Genomic DNA, 20,032 nt, shown 5'->3' with positions numbered 1-20,032 from the left:
GTGCAACTCAACGAATGTCCTTTAACAAGACAATGAATTTCCACAATAGCTCCGGGGTTGCTGTCCTGACCTTGCAACCATGCTAACAAGCATGCAACTTTACGATGATGCCCCAACAATAGAACAGAATACCAACATCACAACAAGGACATTAGGACCAAATACTACAGAAATATATTGACAAGATCAGCAAAGTGCAGTTTAATTAATAAAAGTAAAAGAGTACACTATGCAAAACATGTTAGCAGCATTTCAGTGTTGTTGTTAGCCAAAGTGGAGATAACTACTTTAAGTACTGTTGGGTAGTACTCTTTAAATATTGTTCACATGTTTTGTAGTTACATTTTTTATCTGCGAAATAACCAGTTTTCAAATAAATGTAAGGGAGTAAAATGTAACATAAATTGTTCTAAAATTAAACAGACATTAACCCTTTATCAGGCAAAGAACTATATTTGGTAACTTCAGGTAATATTTCGAGGAAAAAAAGTTGCAAATTTACTAGATTAAAGTGGCAAATATACAAGAAAAAAAGTCAAAGATTTAAGAGATTTAAAGTGGCAAATCTGCGCGAAAAAAGTTGCAGGTTTACGAGAAAAAAGTGGGAAAAAAGCAACTTTTTTCTCCCAGATTCACCACTTTAACCCTTGATAGGGCACTCACTGAAATACTTGCAAATTCCAAATTTCAACCCTAGAGAATATAGAATGTGTAAAAAAAGTATACGAAAATAATATTTTGAGAAAAAAGTTTACGAGATTAAAGTGGCAAATCTACAAGAAAAAAATGCGTAGATTTATGAGATTTAAAGTGGTGAATCTGGGGGAAAAAAGCTGCTTTCCCCCCACTTTTTTCTCGTAAATCCGCAGCTTTTTTCGTGCAGATTTGCCACTTTAAATCTCTTAAATCTGCGACTTTTTTTCTTGTAGATTTGCCACTTTAATCTAGCAAATTTGCAATTTCTTTCTCAAAATATTACCTGAAGTCACCAAATATAGTTCTTTGCCTGATAAAGGGTTAAGTAGCTTGAACTAATAAAACTGAAAGCAGGAGCACCTCAAAATTGTACTTCAGAAAACTGACTTTCCACCACTGTCATTATGAAATTGTGACCATCTGATGTCACAGAACATCTTAATCAAAGGTTAAGAAAGTTCCTGAGACATAATCCCAGACATGTTATCATCTCAGAAGGTGTTTGTCCTGAGTCTGAGTCATCTGAGTCAGATGTCAGTGTGTTCCTCATTTCTCAGCACCTCGACCACCAGACTGTGGAGGACTCACGTCACGCACTGACAGACTTATAAACAGTTGACTGAATCTCTAAATAATGAGGAAAGTTATTTCTGTGGAACCTAACGAAAAAACTCTAAAGACATCATAGTCACTATATGGGTGTTAATCTTTCAGGATTACAGGAAGAGACTCTGGAAAGAATCGAGGAGGTCAGATCTATGGTGGGGTTGGGGCTGTGAGAACATGCAGAGATGAATTATTGGCGTCATAAACTGTAAAGGTTTACAGTAAAAGATGATCTGCTTTGTTTGAATTGTTAATTTTCTGTGATTTCTATTTTTCTTTTACCTAATTTGGTTTATCTGGCATTTATGATCAACAAAAAGGCTTGTTTTTAGTCGATTTAATTTCATATATACAGTAAAGGCCAAAAGTTTGGACACACCTTCTCATTCAATGCGTTTCCTTTATTTTCATGACTATTTACATTGTAGATTCATCAAGACTATCAATGAACACATGTAGAATTATGTACTTTACAAAAAAGTGTGAAATAACTGAAAACATGTCTTATATTCTAGTGAGCAAAGGGTGGTTACTTTGAGGAATCTAAAATACAAGACATGTTTTCAGTTATTTCACACTTTTTTGTTAAGTACATAATTCCATATGTGTTCATTCATAGTTTTGATGCCTTCAGTGAGAATCTACAATGTAAATAGTCATGAAAATAAAGAAAATGCATTGAATGAGAAGGTGTGTCCAAACTTTTGGCCTGTACTGTATATATTTACCTGCATCAATAAAAGGGCGTTTTCAGTGCAGTTTGTCTGTTTGTCAGCAGACATACTGAAAAACTACTGGCCTGATTTTCATGGAACATGGAGGAAGGATGAAGGGTGGGCTGAGGAAGAACCCAACACATTTTGGAGTGGATTAGAATCACAGGGTGGCTGTAAAAAATATTTTTCATTTTTGGTAACACTGCAAGATAGGGCATTTTTGCTACATGGAGGTGTTTCCTGGTCATATGTAACAGCAGTTGTGCCTCGTTTCCTTCTGTTTCCGCTCTTCTTTGAAATGCAAATACTGGAAACGGCTATTAATAAGTTGTTTAAACACTTCCCCACTGAACAATAAGATTTCAATAGCGCTTATTTTGCTCAATATGCTAGCAAAAGTTATTGTAGAACAGCTGTTGTTGTTTTTTTTGGACTCAACCATAACCTTAGCGGATGAACACAAGTAACTCTACAGATGGTATGACAAGGAACATTTGTACGGATTAAAAGCTTCAAAGAAAACATGGCTGTGTCTGAGCCTGGGAGCCTGCTTTGAAGCAAACATTACAGAATAAAGATAATGATGATAGCCATCAGCAGAGGGTCTGTCTTGAGTGATGTCTAGAACAAGCTGGTCCTCCTGGCATTGCACTGACCCCAAACCCGGCCAAGATATGAGCTTACAGTTCAGAAATCGTTCGCAAAGGGCAAAAAAATGAGACACAATTACTGTAACAGAGAAGGAGCTCTTTCAGCAAAACATTTCAAAGTTTTGGGGTCAACAACTGAAAGCCTAAGAACGCATGTTAAACCTGTGGGAAAGGAACAAATACAGTATTTTCTCCTATCGGGTTACGTCTATTTGGAAAAATGTTTCTCTCTCTCTGCTATCAAGGGTTTAACTTGGATATCAGTGACTCCTTACTCCTTCCTCCTCCTCATATCTGTTTCACTCTTAAATTAAAGTTATTACACAATCCATCAGTTTTATGCATTTGCGATAACTTCTATTTTACCTTTCACCTAAGGACAGGATACACGAGGTAGCTTTAAAATATATTTCAAGAACTAGGGCGATAAAGTTTCACGTTACAAAATGTCTCTGTCTGCTTCTCTGTTTGTCTATCTGTCTGTTTGTCTTTGGTTGAGCCCAGATGTCAGCTGGTATGAAGACATCTGCCCTGCCAGAGGTCTAAAAGCCTTGGAAGCTCTTGATCCCAGAGGATACCACTTGTCTGCTGATGACAGGCTGGATACTGAGTACATCAGGCACCAAGTGACGAAATCCCACTGGATATAAGCGAGACAAAGAGTTTTAAAGGACTTCAGAGTGAAAGCCGAGACAAAGCTCGAAACCTGCAGGTACCTGGCTGCAGGATAGGTTCTTTATAATCATTAGAATTGTGAAGCAAAAGATGCAGAATTATTTTCTGCAACATTAATGATTTATATTATAATATGCAACAATAAAAACAAAAATAAAGTTATGAAATAAAAATCCTTTGTAGATTAGAGTTTATTTAAACGGTTGCCAAATCCTGATCGGTGCACTGAAGTACACCACCTTTTCTAACCGAGCCAGCCCATTTCCAACAAGCGAGCATGAGCAAAGAGAAAAACACAGAATACGGGAAATCTTTGTTGTTGCTTGTCTTCCTGGTTAAACGTGCTGCAGTCACGAAACTAATTTTCACAATGATTTATCTTGAGAAGTCTCCATCCGTCATGTCAAATTCTACAACCTTGAAATGATCTATTCTACTGTATGATAGTATGACGGTTTGGAAAGTGTGAAGCACGTGACCCATTCAAATGGGATTTATTGTCTTTGAAATGAGAAGAAGAGCCTACAGGCACCAGTTCTCACTTAAATACAAGTAAAGTAAAGGCACAAATACAAAAGAAACAGTAATTATTGTCTTACACATCACTGAGACTCGACTAAAAAAGCAAAACAGATGACAGCTCCAGACAACTATTGAGAGCAGGGCGCTAATTGGCCCCTTTGAACGGCATAAACACACCATTTGCTGTACACAAATACAGACACACCACATGAAAAGCGCTCCAAGGGGGTATCACCACATGCGACTGCAGAGGAATGCCATCTGAAGTGATTAAATGATGAGTGAATCTTTGTGGCTCCACTCAATCGCCCTCAGCCACATCCTCCACTGTGGCTTCGGCTTTTTCTGTAAACATGCCGAGAGAACAAGCGCAGACTGACAGTTGTGTGCAGCATGTGCACCGCAGCAGTATATCTGAATTATCACAGCAGCTCGTCTACGCACCGGGGTTATTTATCTGGGGCTGAAGAATGTGACAGAGTTACAACAAAATGGTATTTGCCTAACCACCACGGAGTGTTCTTCATAATGGCTGAACTATATATCAGAGCCGTCACTCACTTAAAAGACTCATTCATTCATTAGCAGTGATGTTATTGCTCTTTCTCCAATGAGCCACTTTGCACTGCAGCTTATTCTCTTTGCCCTCAGGACTCTTGACACTGAAGTGACCTGTGTTTGGCACATGCAGGACCTGGAGAAAGGGACAGCTGGGAGTGTATTCCTGCCTGTGTCCGACTCTCATAATCCCAAATGTTACCCCCACTCAGGCGGAGTCACCCACGGCCCTTCATTCTCCATTCTATGTCAATCACGGGGCAATATAACTGCCAGAGACTTTACGGACTGATAGCCTCCAATAGAGAGAGGGGCAGGGTGTGGGGGTCTGCAGCATAGCCCTCCACAAGCAAGGGCCCCTAGGTGCCCATTGATGACAGCTATCATTCACAGTGCAGAACAATGCTGGCGGGTCTAAATGTGAAGGGGGGCAGTTGATGTCTGCACTGATATCAAAGAGTGTAGCTCAGGGGCCGCCTGGAAGCAACACTGAAAGGGCTGGGAACTTGTATAGAGATGGGACACAAAAATAGTTGAGTGAAAAAAATAAAATGGGTAACACTTTACAATAACCATCATTTATAAATGGTAAACAGATAGTTTATTAATGTTTAATCATCATTTATAAACCGTATATAGGCCATTTAGAATGGTAAATACATATTTTTATTCATGTCTAACTAACTAAATCATTCATAAATGGCAAATAGATGGAATATTAATGCAAGTTTATTGTTACTTTACCATTAACAAACCAATAAATTATAATTCATAGTTTATTCATAGTTTTAGTTGCACTGATTATAACATTTTTAACACCATATTAAGTATGTTAATGATTTTGAAATGATTCATATACCTTTAAGAAATTGGTTGAAAACATTTAAAGATTAAATATGTATATAGCACTTTGTAAATGGTTAATAATTGGTCTATAAACCATCTATAAACATCACTTAGTTGGTTATTGTAAAGTGTTACCATAAAATGCTATTAAGGCAAGAACTGAATGATTGGACAACATCACCATGCATGAATCATCACTGCACATCTATTTATTACAAAAATACCAAACAAAATAAGAAATTCTTCATGTGATTGAATAGTTTATTTTAATTTTTTATACTTCACGTAGAAAAAGCATATCAGTTTGTATTTTTTTTTTACAAATAAAAAGAAGGAAACCATGACAGAGATGGGGTTGCCTTCTTGAACAAGTATCCTGTTAAACTGTAGCGACTTTGACCCGACTTCCTCTGGAATACAGTGGTTGCCATGACAACAGGACAAACCAGCAACCATGGCACGAATCAATTTAAAACTATCCAAACATTATAACAGTATCATACTAACGTCACTGTATCCCAAGTCGGACACCGTTCGGCTAAGATCCTATCAAAATTTCTCATTAACTGCTTATATAATATATATTGGGGGGTTAGGGGGTCCGTCATGTGATAGCGGAGAGCCAGCAGCTGGATTTTGCACCCACAGTCAGTATTAGTAGTGTGTGTATAGACAAACAAACAAACAACAACAATCACAACAATCATCATTCTTTGTGTTATTACATTGGTGGAAAATGTATTACGTTGGTGGGATTATTACATTAAAAGCTGCAGATTTTATATTACGTTTGTAGTTTATTACGTTTGTGGGAATTATTACATTCGCGGGCGTTACAAACCATATCTACTCGCTCCGGTACCGCTTACATCATGAGGTCAAAACATATCACATCCAGAACGTATCAGCCCAAATAAGCTGTTGTGAAATGTACTGTTCACAAAGAGTCTGGAGTGAGCGGTGAGACCTTTATTACTTCTCTTTGACTTTATAGTGAAGCAGTAAAGGATGAGGGGCATTATATCCCACTGTGTGTACTGGTCCTTGCTTTCCTCTCCTTATGTGTCTTTTTGCAACTTTATATAATATTTATACAAATATTTCCTGAAAAATCTATGTTGTAAATTTTAAATGAACACTGATCAACATTAGATTCAGCAGATGGCTTCAATCTTCTCAAGGAGCTCAACTAGGCCTATCAGGACCAGCTTCAAAAAGGCCACCTAGAGTCTTAAGTAGGACCTCAGAGTGCATGTGTGTTCAGGGATAAACTGTCATTATGATTAAGTCTTTTATTCAAGCATGAAGTAATCAGATGTAAGCCAGGTCAGCTTAGCTTCCACAGAGAGCTCTGATCATATAGAGGGACTGTCACTGCTGCAAGTCCCACGGCTTGATCATGTGTCCTATATTAGCCAACGAGGAGGTGACGGTATAGCTAAAAGGTGTCATAAAGACACATCTGTTGCACCAGAAGAAAATCATGTGCGGATGAAATAGTTTGAAAGTTAGTATTAAAGAACTATAGGGGGAAAGTGTTGTGCTGGGACTCTTCACCCGTGAGCGTACTCCAGTTAGGGAATAAGGACACCGTTTTTTACTTTAACTTCTTTATCTTAAACTTTTTCAGCAGCAGATCAGTACACACACACATTTTTCAACACATGCTGATTCTAAGGAGCCCAAACGTAAACATAGCTGCCCTGTAAACTGCCCGACTCAAACAGACTGAACTAAAAAGTGCCTGAATAAATTATTAACCTGTTTAAATCAACAATATCAATATAATCAAATTAACAGATTAATAGGGTGTATTTGTTGGTCACAAAGGGAATTTAGAACAGTTAGGGATAAACTTGGAGCCCCTGTATGCTGACAACAGAGCATAAAGTCAGGTGAGACCTTTGTAACAAAAGGAGACCACAATTTTCAGTTGTCACCGCAGTTTGAACCGGACTTATGCAACAAAGCCTGTAGTGTCTAGGAGGGCCTAATTCGAGGGAGAGATGGATGATTCTGGTTAAAAAAAAACTTGACACAGAGGAATTTCCTGTCGTGTGGTGTTATCAGAAAAACAACAGAATCCTCCACTGTTTTACTTCAACAGCTTAAATTCAACAATGGAGTTCCTGATAAAATACTTTGTCTGCTGCTAAAGAAGCCAACTGCTGATGTGGGGAGATTCTCATCCAGTCATGGAGAAAGGCGATCACTCAGAGTTCAGTGGGGAGCCTTGGAGAGCTGACTGAAAAGGATCAGAGCTGTAGGCTCCAGCAAAGAGCCAACAAGGTGTTTTTAATCAAATGGCAAGCTGCTATCACTTTCAATCCATCTGTGGAGATATTTTAGGATTCCTTCTTTTACTGTAACTGCATATTACATCTACTGACGGTAGTGGAGAATGAACATGTGAAAAAGAGAATAGCTTCATATAATTGTGCAGTTTCTACATCATTCCCGAAGAAATACAGAAAGTGTAATTGTTACACTTTAAAACTATAGCCTGGGTATACCCATAGTGCCTTGCGCGCTCGAATTTCATTTCGGACCTCCATCCAGTCTGGCAACCAGGGAGGTTTCTTAGCCCTGTTTTAGGGATCCAATCACAGAACGGGGAGGGACGGCAAGACGATGACGCGTACTACTCGGCACTTGGAAGCTTGTAGTTTTCTTACGGATCCAACATGGCTGCTGCAGACGCGAAACTCTTTTTAGCTGTAGATGGTGTTTTAAATGGTTTAGAGCGAAAGATCTCTCAGCGGCTCCGCTGTCCCCCGGCTCGTAGCGAGATCGCGGGTAGCCTATTAGCCGCTAGCGGCGCTAATAGCCCCGCTACCGTAACGCCGGTGATCTGGCTATGAGCTGGGGGACAGCGGAGCTGGAGACCCGCAGCAGCTTGTTTGTTGCCCATAAAATCAGTGGATGTGTGTGGCTGAATGACATGAGGGGGAATAAAGCGTGAAAATAAATAATCTTGCAGAAAGCGAGAACTGGAGAAGCAAAGCAGCAAGCAACACTCTCTCACAGACACACACACAACAAACATCCATTTCTGTTGCTCTACTACGTCATCTGGTATAACTGATACGATTGGCTAAGAGCTACCTACAGACGCTTTGATAGACATTCTAAGCGCCCAATAAACGGCGCCGGAGGATCGTAAACCACACCTCCTCTACGGAGAAATGAACGGCTGGTTTCCAGACTAGATCTCATTTGAGATTAGTCTGTTAGCCAGGCTACTATAAAACCTAAAATGTGCTAATAAAAAAAGGACAAAGAAGCATAAAAAAGAAATGGAGCACACAAAATATGGAATGAAAAGAGACTCTGATTGTGAAACATAGTGAGGATGTTTCTACTCACCATACTGGCAGCTGGGTCCGTTGAAGCCTGCAGGACAGTCACAGAGCTGGGTGGATCTCTCCCGACAGTGGCCCCCGTTGAAGCACACACCGTAGCTGCACACCGCTGCATGTGAGGATGTGGACAGGGTGGTTGTAAAAGAGGAAAAGAGGAAAAAAAAAAAAAGTAAGTGAAGCGAAGCAGATACACCTGGCTGATGTCATGAGTTGTCAACATCTTTAGTTTCAAACGCTGACCTCTTTCTATCAAAGCCTAATCATCAGCCTGTTCACTCCTGACTAAAGGAGGAACCTGGATTCTCCTCCATTCACACTAACCAATGTAAGAGGAATCCGCCAGTTGGCTCTCTTGAACTGAGGCTCAGGCTGTTGGCCAAGTGAAATACATTTCTAAACTTTATTATCACTTATGTTTAAAAGTTATACAAGCTGTTGTTACTACCCACATTAGATTAAAAGTGCCCTCTATCGCTCGGTTTGAGAACGTTTGGGTGAATTCGGGTAATGTGGGACACTTTTTGCAATTTTGACTTTGTTATATTTTTCTAAATTTACAGCTCAGAGACATTGACATTGCAACAATTTTAACTTAAACTAACATTCCTTCCCACTCTGCACCCCAAAGTCAATTTATTTTTACATTAAGTCATATAAACAGTATCTGAAGATGAGCATAATATGTCCCCTAAAACTGATCATTGTCTGAAGCAGTGATCATACAGATGTTCATGGGTGAGTTACAGGATAAAGTCAGAGAGCCAGAGGGCGAGCGTGGCTCATCCATCTCTTGGAGCCTGCGGCCCTGCGTCCATAAATCCCTGAGTCAAACTGCTCACGCTCGTTTGGATGGGAAACTCAAAGAATCTAGGACGTATAAACTAGCTCTGAATATGTGAATCCAGCTCAGAGGTGCACCATCACATTCCCTACACTAACACACGCTTATTAATCATGACAATCCTTCACCTAAAAATGTGTGCGTCCACATACATTACATGTGTGCTCAGTCTCCCTGTCTGTATGCTTATCTGATGTGGGTCAAGGCGAACATCCCTGTGAAGTAAGACACAGCTGTTTAAGCCAAGCCTGTTGTTTGCACTCTCTGGAGCGGAGGGCCGCGCTTAGTGATGACAGCTCAGGGATTGATGTCTTTCATTGCTCTCCCAACTGGCAACATGTGGACGCTGGAAGTGAAAAACTAGGGTCCAGCTAATCACAAGAGGAATTTAAATGCCAATCGTTCCCTCAGATGATTGTGGAGCCACTCTCTGTGCCAGTTTCAATTCCAGATATGCATTTTTCTGCCCATCTAATCCAACCAGAGGCGGCATGACCAATCATCACATCCACGCTGCCGGTTCTGATGCCATTTACGGGCCAAGTCGGGTCATATTGATGGTATAAACATGCACAGAACTTTATCTTTAACTTTATGCACTTTGTTTTTTATGCACACTGTTCATTGCACCTTATTTGTTTCATAGCACCAAACAATTTTATACTGTATATTCATATTTATTCTGCACTGGAATTCTACTCCTTAATACATACTCCTTCTTTAGACACTTTATTTTTTATTGTATTTTTATATTTTATCTGTCTGTCTGTCTGTCTGTCTATCTATCTATCTATCTATCTATCTATCTATCTATCTATCTATCTATCTATCTATCTATCTATCTATCTATCTATCTATCTATCTATCTATCTATCTATCTTTCCTTCATCACTTTAACCCTTTCATTGTTTTGTATTGCATGTACAGTATAGTAGCATTTTATAAATTTTATACTGTCAACCAAAAAGTGTTTCTTCTTGGAGGACAATTCAGGTCAAACTGAACGAAACAGCTGTAAAAATGCTAGAGCAAATTTGTTGGTTGATCATTGGATCAATTAAACAATTAGTCAACAACAACTTTGAAAGTGGACTTGTAATTAAATATCTAAGAGTGCCTTGATGGAGGAAAATGCCAAACATTTGCTGGTTGTAGCTTTTCATATGTAGGAGATATTATCTACAGTTCTGGGAAATTGTGACAGTAATTTCAACAGCAAACTTCAGACATTCTTTATGGACTGCATTTTTTTTTAGAAAGAAATAATTCGTTTTTAACCCTTGTACCAACTCCAGGTACTTTAAAACAGAGGTACAATTTAAGGTACAACTGATCAGCTGAGGCAATAGAAAGAACCTCAAGGCTGCGAAAATATCATCTGACTAAATTATATCTATAAAGTCTGGCTTCAAACATATCGTGTCAGCAGTGGGGAATAATGCCACATTTCTAAACAAAGATTAAAGTGATTTCTAATAATCACAGATGACCCGGAGTCATTTCATCCAGTAGATTCACAGGCATCCCTGGAGACCGGTGCTCAGCCTAAACATCCGCCTGTCATCTGGACGCATTCCTCACACACCTGCTCAACAGTTGGACCAAGGAGTCTACAACAAACAACCCCAACACACGCACACACACACACACACACACACCATACTGTACACCAGTAGTTCTCAACCTTTTTGATTTGCGACCCCCAATTTAACATGCATGTTGTCAACATGGCGACCCTTGCTCACACGCAAAGTTCATCCAATCACCCAAAAAAGAAACAAAATGACCAAAAAAGGGAAACAAAATGACCAAAAAAGACACAAATTGACCACAAAAAGATTTTAAAAAAGCCACAAAATGACCAAAAGAGACACAAAATGACCCAAAAAAGAAACAAAATGACCAAAAAGACACAAAATGCCTAAAAAAAGATACAAAATTACCAAAAAAAGGAAACAAAATGACCAAAAAAGACACAACTTGACCACAAAATGATCAAAAAAAGACACAAAATGACAAAAAAAAAGACACAAAATGACAAAAAAAAGACACAAAATGACAAAAAAAAAGACATTAAGTGACCAAAAAGACTAAAACACATTAACACATGAACACTTTAACACAGTGGAGACAGAGCTGACTTCCAAAATGATTTGGCGACCCACAGAAATCATCTAGCGACCCCAATTGGGGTCCCGACCCCAAGGTTGAGAATAGCTGCTGTACACACACACAACCAAAAACTTCAACACCATCTCTCTCCCTCATGTCTATAAAAAAAGACCCCCAAAAAACATCAGAGATTCCCTAAACTGATGCACATTGTCAAATATATCCATGTTGATTTGCTCAATAGCTATTAGAGCAAAATCTTGCCCTATTTGTGAAGCTGCTGAAATCCTACTCCGACAGGAAGGCTGCTGGTAATCTGCCCATGATGACTTCCAGTTCCTCAAGACTGTGTGGCTACAGAAGCTATGATACACTGTTGAACATACAGCTACATAACTATCCCCACTTGTGTGATTATCCAACGCGAGGGGGATTTCGGTGTGGTGACAGCTACGTATGACAGACGAGCAGGAAAAAGCATTACTCAGCGGTCAGGTTTAATTGCAAAAAGATCGAAATTCTTCAGGACAATTATAGTACCACCAGCTGTGAGAGATCAAATTAATGAGACATTTCTAAATTGTGGTAAAAAAGCTTTAAATGAACTTAATTACCAGCAACAAAGTAAAAGGTCAGATGTCTCTCAGAGTCACTTCAGGGTAGCACGGCTAAGCGACAACAAAGGGAATGTACAATTCCCCTTCTGAGATGTGAGACACAGGATTGTTGGCAGCTAACCAGGGCATTTTTGGGCTGCCCCCATCCTGAGCCCCTAACGCTGCTTAATCTTCCCTGAAATAATTTCTTAATGTGGCATGCAGCGTGGCATAAAACTCACTCTCATCCGTCGCTGTGAATGCCTGCACTCTATTACAAAGACACCTTCTCTGAGAGGATTAGCAGCTCGCACAAAAAGAAGAGACAGAAGGAGCAGGGGTCAGCGACTCGTGCAGAGAAACTGAAAACCAACGAGCAGGTGTCAGCCTTACAGCTTCTGAAGGGGATGACCACATGAACACAGACGCAGCACAGTGTTTGTTTAGGCTCCGTCGATCTGTTTGACCCCCAGAGTGACCCAGAGGGAGACCACATTTAGGGCATTTCACAGACACAAAGGCCGGGCGCTAAGGGCTCCGTTTGGTGCCATAATTGGTATGCACTGAGCAGAGTACTGTATTTTGAGGCAACAAATCATGTTTTGCTATGCAAAGGAATGCTTCATTTCAAAGAGTTTGTGTGAAAACCAGGGCCAGCTATGTCAGATGATCTCTGACAGGTTTCTTTGAAAGACTTTAAATACTATTTCAACGAAAGACTAGGTCAGTTTGATGAAGCAGGCACAATAACGCATCCTAAAAAATGTCTTGGTATGCAAGAGTGTTATCTAGACCAGTAGTTCTCAACCTTTTTGAGTCGCGACCCCCAATTTAACATCCATGTTGTCCGCGACCCCCGCTCACTGAACACAATCTCACACGCGCAGTTCAGATCACCCAAAAAAGAAACAAAATGACCAAAAAAGGAAACAAAATGACCAAAAAAAAGACACAAAATGACCAAAAAAGACACAAAATGACCAAAAAAAGACAAATTGACCAAAAAAGACACAAAATTACCCCAAAAAGAAACAAAATTACCAAAAAAGACACAAAATGACCAAAAAAAGGAAACAAAATGACCAAAAAAAGACACAAAATGACTAAAAAACAAACACAAAATGACCAAAAAAAGACATTAAGTGACCAAAAAGACTAAAAACACATGAACACTTTAACACAGTGGAGACAGAGCTGACTTCAAAAATGATTTGGTGACCCCCAGAAATCATCTCGCGACCCCATTTGGGGTCCCGACCCCAAGGTTGAGAACAGCTGATCTAGACAAACAGGATGATGTAGGGTCGGGCAAATCACCCAGATATTGTAATTGTACAGATTCATGGAAGACAAATATATTTTCATCCTTATTTCCAAATATGTAGATGAGCATATTGTCATTTAATCACGTCACAAAGAGTTAGCATGATCAAAAACACCTGTCACATGCTCAGCATTTGGCCCACTCTGTTGTATATTTCCTCTGTCTTCCTTGCTCTAATGCAACAGATGTGGATTAGACATGATAATGGCATGCATGTCACTCGGACCAAATAGGAAACATATAACACTAACTTGAAAACAAGCAGCTTTTTCCTACATTGTACAAGCTGGCTCGCCCTGACTAATTTCCACATAGCTGCATTTGCCATCCTCCAATAAAGCCACATCTGTAACTAGACAGCAATGTCATGAGATTGCTTTAAGTGTGTGTCTACTTCCTGTCAGAGGACTTTGACAGTCATGTTAGCTCGCCAGACTCATTTGCACTACAAAAAGTGCAATTTTACAATCTGTTACCTTTACAAGTTCTTCCAGCTAGCATCAAACAGACCACTAGTTGTTGAGAGTAAACTGGTATTTGCTAACAGCCTGATAAACAGCAGTTCCAGAAAAACAGTGGCAGCTTCAATTTGTTTTCAATAATCTGCAGACCTCACAACTTCTGCTGCTCATCTCATCATCCTTAAATGGAATGAGTATGTGTGTATGTATGTCCTTCGAATTTCTCAATAACCATTAATCCGATCGATTTCACACATTGCGGGAATATTGCAGACAACCTTTTGAAGTGCAGTGTCACAATGTACAGAAAATATTTAATAGTGGTGTTTGATGTTCACAATGTGCAGTGTTGAGAGGAACCCTTATAAATGTTACTACACTGTTACATACTGCCGTCATTAGCAGTACCTACACTGGAAGCAGGCGGGTAGCGCGGACACAAATGCATCATTTGAAGTCTTACAAGATTGATTTGTTGATATGTGATCCCACACTGCAAAAAAAGCCAACTTGTATTTTCTTGCTTAAAACAGTGATTTAAGATGGTAAAAATATAAATTATTGACATTTAGGGCAATAATGTAAGTTAGCACAACAAAGGAAGCCAGTTGTTTGCTCAAAAACAAGTTGGTGAGTTGTTGTTACTTATATCTTTAAGTTGGGGTTCACAACAAGGGACAATAGTTCTGCTAACTCTTATTTCTCTGTTGTGAAATGCAGGAAAGCGGTGAAATTCATTAGCGAAAGCTAGCGGCTAACTGATGCTAGCGGCTAACTGATGCTAGCGGCGCTGCTTGTTACAGCTACAAGAGTAGCCATTAGCGTATCAATGCTAACTCAAAATTGCGGTCGCAACATTAGCTGACATTTCATAGCGGCGTTACAATCAAGCCAATTCAGCACATTGCAGAAGTTAGCAGAAGTAAGGATTACAAGACAATGTAAAATTGTAATTGTAAAATCTGAATTCAGAGTTGAGCAAACTCAAAAACAAAACTTAAAATATTTAGTTTAATTGTCCAACTTAAAATTTTATCGAAGTTTGTTGCCTTGAAATTTTGAGTTCACCCAACTTTTCTTTTTTTGCAGTGCAGAATTCTCATGATAGGTAAGAAGAACAGTGTGAACATGATTGGATGAGCAGCTCTAAACAAAGCCTGAAATAAGGAATACCAAGGGCCAGGTAAGTTTTAACGGGCGCTGCACTAGCTAGATCGAAAGGACATAGTTGCTGCACACTCAGACCACCCATGGATAGACAGAGGACCATTTCCTCTTCTCTGGCGACTGAGCTCATTTCATATGTAGCTAACCTTCGCCAGCCTGCTCCCACCACAAAAGGGGGCCAGTTCCTATTCAGCAGTTAACGAGGACGACAAACTGGAGGAGCCATTGTCCCTGCTCCTCAGCCCCTAGCTGTCACAAAGCTTATTGTCGCCGTCAATCAACAGAAATGCTCGTTTCCACTTCCACCTAACCCTGTCCATCCTCAGCCAGCCCGTGGCTACTCGCTGAGGTAAAAAGGTTTAACCCACTGATTGAGTGGTCCTCCAAATGTTTAAGTGGAGGAAGTCGCCATCACAAAGTCAAGAGTTCTTCACCTTCAAAGAACAAGATAGTCATTAGGCTAATTGGAGTCTCTACAAAACACACAAAAGTCACCTTGGCTGCACTTGGAGGGTTTTCAAATGCATTGTGCTTCGACAAGTCACCTGGCTGACTTTTGCTGACTGGAAGTGGTTAGAAGTGTTGTAAAAAGGTTGAATACACTGTAAGACTTTGCTATAAAGTCAAATTCTAACAGTAACTTGCTGTATTATGATTGTGCAGTATATTGCTGTGAAAACAATGCATTGTGGGAGTTATCAGGATTGCTCAGGCATTCCAACGGTCAAAATGATATGTTTACAGGAATTTACTGTTTTCAGCTGAGCATGTAGGGAAAATAAAGCCGTTATTTTTTAAAAGAAGAAAAGTTTTATTTTATTTCTTTTTTGTCTGGGCTGAAATAATCACAATGTGTTGTTTTCTTCCAGTAATCCTAATATACAGTTTAAATGGATTAGTTGTAACATAATTTAGAGTTAAACATTTAAACGTCACGCTATGTTTTTTTCTTCGTTACGAGACAGTTTGTCAGTAAACGGACCTGTATTTCTTTAAAACAGTAGAAGTACTGTAAATTTTACAGTAACTTACTGGCGAAAGTGCTGCCAGTAATATACTGTAATTTTACAGTAAAAGGTTTTACAGTGTAGATGTGGCTCTATTTGACCATTTAAAGATTTTAAATATAAGGATATGCTTAATTTTTCTTATTTATACCATGTTAAAACTGAATATCTTTCAGTTTTGCACTGATGGTCGTACAAAAATTGGCCTTTGAAGATGTCACCTCGGTCTCTAGAAAGCTGTGGTACAGTTTTATATTGCATTCCTGCATAGCATACCTACATGGTGAAAGAACTGCAAGAGCCTTAGTGCATTCTTTGTGTAATATTGCTGGAAAACATCAGAACTTGAACACAAAAACGTATGCTATTGAATGGAAAACTCATAAACCTTCATAATTAGATGATAGTTCCCTGAAACAAAAAAGGAAAATATGGAAAACAATAGGGAGGCGGGTTAAAATAGTGGAATAAAAAGTGAAAATAACCAGACATTTGCCGTGCTGTGGTATACTCTTTCTTCAAATATGTGACTAATTATGCTAAGCAAAGAGCGCCGGAGAGCACAACAACTGAGGCCATTCACTGCAAGAGTGTGACAGGATGTCAACATCTGTACAATAGGTGGATAAAGAGGCAGAGAAATAGGAAACACAGGTGGAATAAAAGGACAAACTACTCAACACGCAGCCACATCCCAGCCACTGTGTGACACGATTAGAGCCTCATTTCTGCTCAACAACCACAAGTAATTCACCTAATTACCTTACACTGACATTTTATTAGGGAACACACACACACAGAGAGAAGGAGGAATACCACAAGACAAAAAGAAAAAGGCAGGGGTGCCAGACACTAAATCACTATCTCAAACACAAAGCATTCCCATCTTCCCAATCTTCCATTCTTTGGGGGGTTTTCAGAGGATTTGCTAAAGCTGTACATTTTGCAGAGCAGATTTTTCCTTTTGGATGTTGGAGGCACTGTTGAAAACAGCCCCACAGATTGCATTGTGCTGACTGAGGTACAGTGCAGATAGTGCATGGCAAAGTGCGCAGGAGTGGGAGAGGGAGGATTGTGGTGTGAGCTTCCTTTTATCCTGGTTCAATGGCTCAGAGAAAAGGGTGATTAGTTTGTCCCATCTCAAAGTGCTGCCACATCTTTGGTTACAGAGATAAAAGCCCTGCCTCGCGTCGAAGAGAGCCGCCATTGTCACGCGAAAAAGAGAAATAAAAGCCCCTGTCCACTTAAGTGAGGGGAAACACTGGGCAGTCCTGGGGAATGTATCTTTAAGACAATTCTTTATGAGTGTTTTAAAATAAACCAGGCTCGTTGCAGAGCAGACAGTGTAATGCTTCTTTGTATAATTTAATACTATAACCTTTTCCCGGGAAACAAAGAGCTCTTTGAGAAGAGAATAGATGCCATAATAAGACACCGATGACAGGCACATCCAGGAGATCTTCCCTCGCTACACATCCCGTCACAGAGCTATCCCAGACAGTAACGGGCCTGTACCGGGGGTGTCGGCGCTGGCCAGGGAGCGCACGGGTCGGTTCCAGGTAGGGCAGTCAGAGCGAGGAAGTGGGAACTTTCTTGTCAGTCAACCGGACAGGGGACAAACTGTTTACAGGAAGGCTTTGCCAAGGGTCTGTCTATGGTATGCAGGCTATGTGCTCTGGATCACTGGCTGTAAAATCCCATCAAAGGAGGCTTCTTGGTCTCAGCGGTGTGAAGCTAAGCTTATCCACAAGGAGATGAGCTGCTGGCAGCTCCGGTGTGACCAACAGAACTACTTCTCCATACATGGGCCCGTGGAGTGGAATTACAGGAGGGAGGATCACATTTGTTTGTCTTTGTTCTTTTTGTGCGTATCAGCAGGTGGTCTCTCTACCGTGGGTTGATGGGTATTGTTTTGGGGGGCCTTGGCTGTGATTGGTTGGGGTAAACACTGGATATGCTTGTCTGGTTTCATATCCATAATGCAATCCTCTGACCTGCACTGCAATGTCACACCTCTGAATGAGAAGGGTGGCATGACTGTATGGATGAGAGCCAAGACTTAAACATGCGACCACAGCTAGAAGGGGGAATGTGGCTGCATTGAGGTACACTGTACACTGTAAAACCCAATGCTGCTTGCTTGTTATTAAAATTCATTTTTCCTTTTCAATACAACAAAGATTTGTGCAAAAAGTCATTTTAACTTAAAATACTGAGTCAAATAGCAAGATTAATTTGAGTTAACTCCATTGTCTTCGTTGTCTTAACATAAAATTCTTTCGCAGCATGGACAATCAAATATTTAAGTTGAAACAACAAGTTGGTTTTACAGTGTACAGTACACTTTCAGCCAAGTAAAAGTTGAATGCCAGTCAAGTTATCCATTAGAGGTGGGGGAAAAAAATGGATACAGCATAGTATTGCGATATTTTGCGTGGCAATAATATATCGATTCATGGCCGACAACTATCGATATTTAGCTGGCAGGCGTCAGTATTTTCTAGTTTTTTTCCGGAGGTCATAGCGTGCTCACTTTTAGGAATATACTGCACATACTGGGATCATATGAAACTAGGAGATCTAAGGAATCTATAGGCACCATGTGCGTCTTGTTGGGAAGTTTTCAAAATAATGCTGCAAAGCTAGCCTTTTTTTTAAGTTTCATTCAAAAAAATTCAGAGCAGTGAAGCTTAAAGTTGAGGAAAGTTTGAGAAAATGCTGCAATTGTTGTCGTCCATATATGTTTGATATCACTTACATTTAATTCAAGTTAATTTGACTGAATACTTTGTTGGTCAGTCTGTGGGTTGGACTCTTATTGTGGAGAAATAAAAAGAGAGATGAACAGACTGAAAATGTTCTCTTATTTGACAAAACAATTCTTGATTGATGAGTTTAATTTTGTGAACACAAAACAGAGTTAAACAGTTAAATCGCAATATATTGTCTCGCAATAATCACCATATCGCAAAATGCTGAAAATCGCAATATTGTATTGTGACTTAAATATTGTGATAAAGTAAAGGAGTGCTGCAGAGCCATGATCTCACCTAGATTGTCATTGTTTTTGCGGAGTCTAGAACAAGATACTACAAAGGAGACCTCATTTAAGAGTGGATGTCAACACTTAAACTCTTTCAACACTTGAGATTTTTCCCCCACCGCCCACACAAGTACTGTGGACATGGCACTGACTGATAACATCTGCTGAGGAGTCTGCATGGGCAAAGCATCCTCTTGACCCTTTTGACCCTTTTCTGAAAACCTTTCATTCAGAGGTCTGTGCCAAGGGTGAGGTGATGTTTGAAGCACACTTCCTCCTGCTGAGTCAGGAAAAGACATATTGCCTTTTAGTAAATATACCCGCCACTTACAAAACATGATAAAACATGAGTTAGTCATGCTGTATTACCTTGAATTATTAAAAAAACTAAGTTTTCTTCAAGAGGTACTCTTTCAAGCGATAGAAAGTAGAAGATTGTGGATGTTTGAGGATACTTACGATACAAACAGCCCGCTTCTCCATTAAGTTGAGACCATCCAGGGCAACACTTGTACACCGTCTGATAATCCTGTCTGTACACTTGTCTGTATGCAGTGTAGTACGCTGTCCTGTTAACATGACAAACATTAAGTTAAAAACTTACAATAAAACCTGTCGAAGTAGCAGTTAAAAATACGGTGGGCCTGAAGTGCAAATCACAACGGCAAATCAAAAAACAAAACGGCAAATCAAAAAACACAACGACGAATCAGAAAACACAACGACAAATCAAATCAATTGTTGTGTTTTTTGATTTGTCGTCGTGTTTTCTGATTTGCCATTGTGATTTGCAATTCAGGGCCACCGTATAAAACAAATGTAACACTTTTAAACAAGAAACTACAAAATA

The 20,032-nt window shown here is 39.7% G+C and overlaps 1 protein-coding gene and 1 long non-coding RNA gene across 2 annotated transcripts in view; one reads left to right on the top strand and one right to left on the bottom strand.

The window, feature by feature from the left end:
- The window catches only part of LOC131962507 (uncharacterized), a 234,028-nt gene that overhangs the window by 60,525 nt on the left and 153,471 nt on the right, over nucleotides 1-20,032 (top strand). The window lies entirely within an intron of this gene.
- megf6b (multiple EGF-like-domains 6b) overlaps nucleotides 1-20,032 on the bottom strand; it is a 92,969-nt gene that overhangs the window by 68,856 nt on the left and 4,081 nt on the right. Inside the window, exons 3-4 of the mRNA XM_059327355.1 lie at nucleotides 19,642-19,751; nucleotides 8,636-8,740 (exon numbers count right to left, since the gene is read on the bottom strand). Coding sequence (XP_059183338.1) covers nucleotides 8,636-8,740; nucleotides 19,642-19,751 — 215 coding nt within the window. The remainder of the gene's footprint in view (nucleotides 1-8,635; nucleotides 8,741-19,641; nucleotides 19,752-20,032) is intronic.

Source organism: Centropristis striata, chromosome 3, assembly GCF_030273125.1.
Source record: "Centropristis striata isolate RG_2023a ecotype Rhode Island chromosome 3, C.striata_1.0, whole genome shotgun sequence".
Classification (NCBI taxonomy): Eukaryota; Metazoa; Chordata; class Actinopteri; order Perciformes; family Serranidae; genus Centropristis; species Centropristis striata.
The sequence above is the reverse complement of the archived record's forward strand: the minus strand, read 5'-3'. Positions and strand labels throughout refer to the sequence as shown.